This window comes from Littorina saxatilis, linkage group LG2, assembly GCF_037325665.1.
Source record: "Littorina saxatilis isolate snail1 linkage group LG2, US_GU_Lsax_2.0, whole genome shotgun sequence".
NCBI lineage: Eukaryota > Metazoa > Mollusca > Gastropoda > Littorinimorpha > Littorinidae > Littorina > Littorina saxatilis.
This window is the reverse complement of record NC_090246.1, coordinates 6,753,279-6,759,778: the sequence shown is the minus strand read 5'-3', so window position 1 is coordinate 6,759,778 and position 6,500 is coordinate 6,753,279. Positions and strand designations below refer to the sequence as shown.

At 44.8% G+C, this 6,500-nt stretch overlaps 2 protein-coding genes across 2 annotated transcripts in view; one reads left to right on the top strand and one right to left on the bottom strand.

The window, feature by feature from the left end:
- The window catches only part of LOC138960483 (heavy metal-binding protein HIP-like), a 4,077-nt gene extending 3,804 nt beyond the window's left edge, over positions 1-273 (bottom strand). Inside the window, exon 1 of the mRNA XM_070332389.1 lies at positions 105-273. Within this exon, the coding sequence (XP_070188490.1) occupies positions 105-273 (169 nt within the window). The remainder of the gene's footprint in view (positions 1-104) is intronic.
- Positions 274-1,999: 1,726 nt separating this feature from the next.
- LOC138960482 (dynein heavy chain-like) lies at positions 2,000-6,500 on the top strand. Its single transcript, XM_070332388.1, has 2 exons — positions 2,000-2,044; positions 5,178-6,500. The coding sequence occupies exons 1-2, from the start codon at positions 2,000-2,002 to the stop codon at positions 6,498-6,500; spliced, it is 1,368 nt and encodes a 455-aa protein (XP_070188489.1).

Here is a 6,500-nt window from a genome sequence, read left to right as displayed (position 1 = left end):
TGCATGGAAAACAGCCCGACACTTACTGAGCTAAGACTGCATGGAAAACACCCCGACACTTACTGAGCTGTGACCGGCTGCATGGAAAACACCCCGCCACTTACTGAGCTGCGCCTGGAGAGCTGCGACCTGGGCCGTCACGTGATTTAACTGCTTGGACAACTGCTGCAGCAACACTTCCGAGGTTGACGTATCGTCAGAGCGTTTCCAGACACCTCCCTCCGCCACGCCGCTCAGCGCCACCAGCAACAGCACAACGACCGGTGACCACATCTTCACGACTGGGTGCTGATAGCGGTGGTAGTTATTCCTTTGATATTTTATAGTGACAGCGAGTTGCGATAAAATAGTTGTGCGGGCCAAGGTCCCCGTCAGTTAGCGAGGGTGTCATCCGGAAGTTGTGTTCAGTCCCTAGCCTGCTGAGATAGGAGGATTAGTTAACGTGATACTGTTCATCCGAACGTTATGGGTCAAGTTATGGTAAATTTGACGAAACTGAAGAGTCTGGGGAATCCAGTGTACCTTAAAACCTAAACGTGCATAGGACGATTTGCTCCACAATTGTAGTAATAAATAAAATCAATGTGAAAAATCGCCAAGGTTCAAGTCGGTGTGAAAAACAAACAACAAAAGTAAATGGAATTATGGTGAGTTTTCGTCGTTTGACAAAGCGGAATGGTAGAACCCACTTTTTCAGCGAGTCTATAAAATACATGTCAAAGGAAGTCTTTCTCTTTAAAAGGAAGAACTCTTAAGTCTACATACCAGTGTGTCCTGCTAAACACACGACTCAGGGTAATGTACACGCTGACAAACACATGACTCAGGGTAATAATAATAATAATAATAATAAATGAGCATTTATATAGCGCAACATCATAACTTTACAATTATGCTCTTTGCGCTTGACACATTTAAAATTAAAACACAGTTATACAAGCACTTACATCTACATTCATAGTCAATAACGCTTAATTAAAAGCATACACCATCAAACATACATTACAAAGGATTCTTCCACTAACTAAGTAATAAAAACATGAATAAAATAGGTAGTAAAAAACAAGGAAATACCAGCTGAATACCCTTTATCAAACAGAACATGTTATCAACAATGCTGAAAACAGTCCTAGATGTTTATATACATTATCACTAAAACAAGAAAATACACTACATGTAGCCTACTGATGGACTGAGAAAACAAAATCAGGGGTTGTATTTCTTGAAGAGGTGCGTTTTAAGTGCTCGTTTGAATGCTTGGGGTGACTGAGAGTGGCGGATGTGAAAGGGGAGAGAATTCCATTGTGTGGGTGCGCAGAAAGTAAAAGTGCGTTGTCCGTATGTTTTGGTTTTGGTGTGTGGAATGGTAAGGATGCGACAGTCAGAAGAGGCACGGAGTTGTCTTGCTGGAGAATAGACGGTGAGGAGTTCAGAGAAGTAAGCAGGAGACGAGCCAGAAAAGAAGTTAAAGCAGAGGGTGGACAGTTTGTAGTCAATGCGGGCTTGAATAGGTAACCAGTGCAGTGTGTGAAGAAGTGGTGTTGCGTGATCTCGCTTTCGTGCTTTGAGAATGAGGCGTGCTGCCGAGTTTTGGACTTTTTGTAGTTTATGCAGGAGGTACAGAGGACAGCCAGAGAGAAGAGAGTTGCAGTAGTCAAGTTTAGAAAGAACAAAGGCACAGACAAGAGTGTTAGTTGTTTGAGGGGAGAGTGTGTGGCGAATGGTGCTGATCTTACGAAGCTCAAAATAAGCTGCTCTACAGACTAAAGATATATGTTTGTAAAGGGTCATGTCAGATGAAAGGGTGAATCCAAGGTTTGTAGCTGATGGTGAGAAAAGAATGTCGGTATTGCCTATTTGAACATAAACAGGTTGGGGAGAGGGAAATGTAGTGTTCTTCTTTTTGCACAGTAAGACTTCAGTCTTATCATCATTCAGCTTGAGTTTGTTATCGACCATCCAAGATTTAACATCAGTGATGCATGTCTGAATGGTCTGGATGGCGGAATGTGTCTCTGCAGGGGGACTGGGTTTATACAGCTGGGTAATGTACACGCTGACAAACACATGACTCAGGGTAATGTACACGCTGACAAACACATGACTCAGGGTAATGTACACGCTGACAAACACATGACTCAGGGTATTGTACACGCTGACAAACACATGACTCAAGGTAATGTACACGCTGACAAACACACGACTCAAGGTAATGTACACGCTGACAAACACATGACTCAAGGTAATGTACACGCTGACAAACACACGACTCAGGGTAATGTACACGCTGACAAACACACGACTCAAAATAGTGTACACGCTGACAAACACACGTACGACTCAAGGTAATGTACACGCTGACAAACACATGACTCGGGGTAATGTACACGCTGACAAACACATGACTCAGGGTAATGTACACGCTGACAAACACATGACTCAGGGTAATGTACACGCTGACAAACACATGACTCAAGGTAATGTACACGCTGACAAACACACGACTCAGGGTAATGTACACGCTGACAAACACACGTACGACTCAGGGTAATATACACGCTGACAAACACTTGACTCGGGGTAATGTACACGCTGACAAACACACGTACGACTCAGGGTAATGTACACGCTGACAAACACTTGACTCAGGGTAATGTACACGCTGACAAACACATGACTCGGGGTAATGTACACGCTGACAAACACACGTACGACTCAAGGTAATGTACACGCTGACAAACACATGACTCAAGGTAATAAACACGCTGACAAACACACGTACGACTCAAGGTAATATACACGCTGACAAACACATGACTCAAGGTAATGTACACGCTGACAAACACTTGACTCAAGGTAATGTGCACGCTGACAAACACATGACTCAAGGTAATGTACACGCTGACAAACACACGTACGACTCAGGGTAATGTACACGCTGACAAACACATGACTCAAGGTAATGTACACGCTGACAAACACACGTACGACTCAGGGTAATGTACACGCTGACAAACACATGACTCCAGGTAATGTACACGCTGACAAACACACGTACGACTCAAGGTAATGTACACGCTGACAAACACACGTACGACTCAAGGCAATGTACACGCTGACAAACACACGTACGACTCAAGGTAATGTACACGCTGACAAACACACGTACGACTCAAGGTAATGTACACGCTGACAAACACATGACGCAAGGTAATGTACACGCTGACAAACACATGACTCAAGGTTATGTACATGCTGACAAACACATGACTCAAGGTAATGTACACGCTGACAAGCACATGACTCAAGGTAATGTACACGTTGACAAACACATGACTCAGGGTAATGTACACGCTGACAAACACACGTACGACTCAAGGTAATGTACACGCTGACAAACACACGTACGACTCAAGGCAATGTACACGCTGACAAACACACGTACGACTCAAGGTAATGTACACGCTGACAAACACACGTACGACTCAAGGTAATGTACACGCTGACAAACACATGACGCAAGGTAATGTACACGCTGACAAACACATGACTCAAGGTTATGTACATGCTGACAAACACATGACTCAAGGTAATGTACACGCTGACAAACACATGACTCAAGGTAATGTACACGCTGACAAACACATGACTCAGGGTAATGTACACGCTGACAAACACACGTACGACTCAGGGTAATGTACACGCTGACAAACACATGACTCAGGGTAATGTACACGCTGACAAACACACGTACGACTCAAGGTAATGTACACGCTGACAAACACACGTACGACTCAAGGCAATGTACACGCTGACAAACACACGTACGACTCAAGGTAATGTACACGCTGACAAACACACGTACGACTCAAGGTAATGTACACGCTGACAAACACATGACGCAAGGTAATGTACACGCTGACAAACACATGACTCAAGGTTATGTACATGCTGACAAACACATGACTCAAGGTAATGTACACGCTGACAAACACATGACTCAGGGTAATGTACACGCTGACAAACACATGACTCAAGGTAATGTACACGTTGACAAACACATGACTCAGGGTAATGTACACGCTGACAAACACACGACTCAGGGTAATGTAGGCCTACACGCTGATAAACACACGTACGACTCAGGGTAATGTACACGCTGACAAACACTTGACTCGGGGTAATGTACACGCTGACAAACACACGTACGACTCAGGGTAATGTACACGCTGACAAACACTTGACTCAGGGTAAAGTACACGCTGACAAACACTTGACTCAGGGTAATGTACACGCTGACAAACACATGACTCGGGGTAATGTACACGCTGACAAACACATGACTCAAGGCAATGTACACGCTGACAAACACATGACTCAAGGTAATGTACACGCTGACAAACACTTGACTCAACACATGACTCAAGGCAATGTACACGCTGACAAACACATGACTCAACACATGACTCAAGGCAATGTACACGCTGACAAACACATGACTCAAGGTAATGTACACGCTGACAAACACATGACTCCAGGTAATGTACACGCTGACAAACACATGACTCCAGGTAATGTACACGCTGACAAACACACGTACGACTCAAGGTAATGTACACGCTGACAAACACACGTACGACTCAAGGTAATGTACACGCTGACAAACACACGTACGACTCAAGGTAATGTACACGCTGCGAACACTAGACTGGTCCCAAGGCCAACACTCATTTCTTCTTTACGGTATTCATTCATCTAGATTAATTACCTGAAATATTGGCTAATTGGTTGTGTTTGAGTCAGTGAAGGACTGAATGTAACAGTACATAATATAATAAGTCTTCAACACACTGCCCAAGAGTTAACAAATATCAAACAAGTTTCTATGTTCCTTTTTCCCAATAGTTGCATGGCGTCACTGGCATGATTCACACGAAGCTAGTTGCATGGCGTCACTGGCATGATTCACACGAAGCTAGTTGCATGGCGTCACTGGCATGATTCACACGAAGCTAGTTGCATGGCGTCACTGGCATATTTCACACGAAGCTAGTTGCATGGCGTCACTGGCATAATTCACACGAAGCTAGTTGCATGGCGTCACTGGCATAACCAACAGAACATTGTTATCATCACAACATTTTCTAATATTGACCGCTGTTTGTGTTAACAACCAGACAGAGAAAACGAACATTAATGTGTGTTCTGTCATTCACCGCTCTGTGTCTGATGTTGAATGCACTGTGTGTTCTGTCATTCACCGCTCTGTGTCTGATGTTGAATGCACCGTGTGTTCTGTCATTCACCGCTCTGTGTCTGATGTTGAATGCACCGTGTGTTCTGTCATTCACCGCTCTGTTTCTGATGTTGAATGCAACGTGTGTTTTGTCATTCACCGCTCTGTTTCTGATGTTGAATGCACTGTGTGTTCTGTCATTCACCGCTCTGTGTCTGATGTTGAATGCACTGTGTGTTCTGTCATTCACCGCTCTGTGTCTGATGTTGACTGCACCGTGTGTTCTGTCATTCACCGCTCTGTGTCTGATGTTGAATGCACCGTGTGTTCTGTCATTCACCGCTCTGTGTCTGATGTTGAATGCACCGTGTGTTCTGTCATTCACCGCTCTGTGTCTGATGTTGAATGCACCGTGTGTTCTGTCATTCACCGCTCTGTGTCTGATGTTGAATGCACCGTGTGTTCTGTCATTCACCGCTCTGTGTCTGATGTTGAATGCACCGTGTGTTCTGTCATTCACCGCTCTGTGTCTGATGTTGAATGCACGGTGTGTTCTGTCATTCACCGCTCTGTGTCTGATGTTGAAAGCACCGTGTGTTCTGTCATTGACCGTTCTGTGTCTGATGTTGAATGCACCGTGTGTTCTGTCGTTCACCGCTCTGTGTCTGATGTTGAATGCACCGTGTGTTCTGTCATTCACCGCTCTGTGTCTGATGTTGAATGCACCGTGTGTTCTGTCATTCACCGCTCTGTGTCTGATGTTGAATGCACCGTGTGTTCTGTCATTCACCGCTCTGTGTCTGATGTTGACTGCACCGTGTGTTCTGTCATTCACCGTTCTGTGTCTGATGTTGAATGCACCGTGTGTTCTGTCATTCACCGCTCTGTGTCTGATGTTGAATGCACCGTGTGTTCTGTCGTTCACCGCTCTGTGTCTGATGTTGAATGCACCGTGTGTTCTGTCATTCACCGCTCTGTGTCTGATGTTGAAAGCACCGTGTGTTCTGTCATTCACCGTTCTGTGTCTGATGTTGAATGCACCGTGTGTTCTGTCGTTCACCGTTCTGTGTCTGATGTTGAATGCACGGTGTGTTCTGTCATTCACCGCTCTGTGTCTGATGTTGAATGCACTGTGTGTTCTGTCATTCACCGCTCTGTGTCTGATGTTGACTGCACCGTGTGTTCTGTCATTCACCGCTCTGTGTCTGATGTTGAATGCACGGTGTGTTCTGTCATTCACCGCTCTGTGTCTGATCAGTGTTGA

Bases quoted from the DNA above. Each gene is read 5' to 3' on its own strand.
- LOC138960482 (XM_070332388.1), top strand. From the start codon at position 2,000: ATGGCGGAATGTGTCTCTGCAGGGGGACTGGGTTTATACAGCTGG. The intron at 2,045-5,177 runs GTAATGTACACG...GTTAACAACCAG, and splicing joins GACTGGGTTTATACAGCTGG to ACAGAGAAAACGAACATTAA.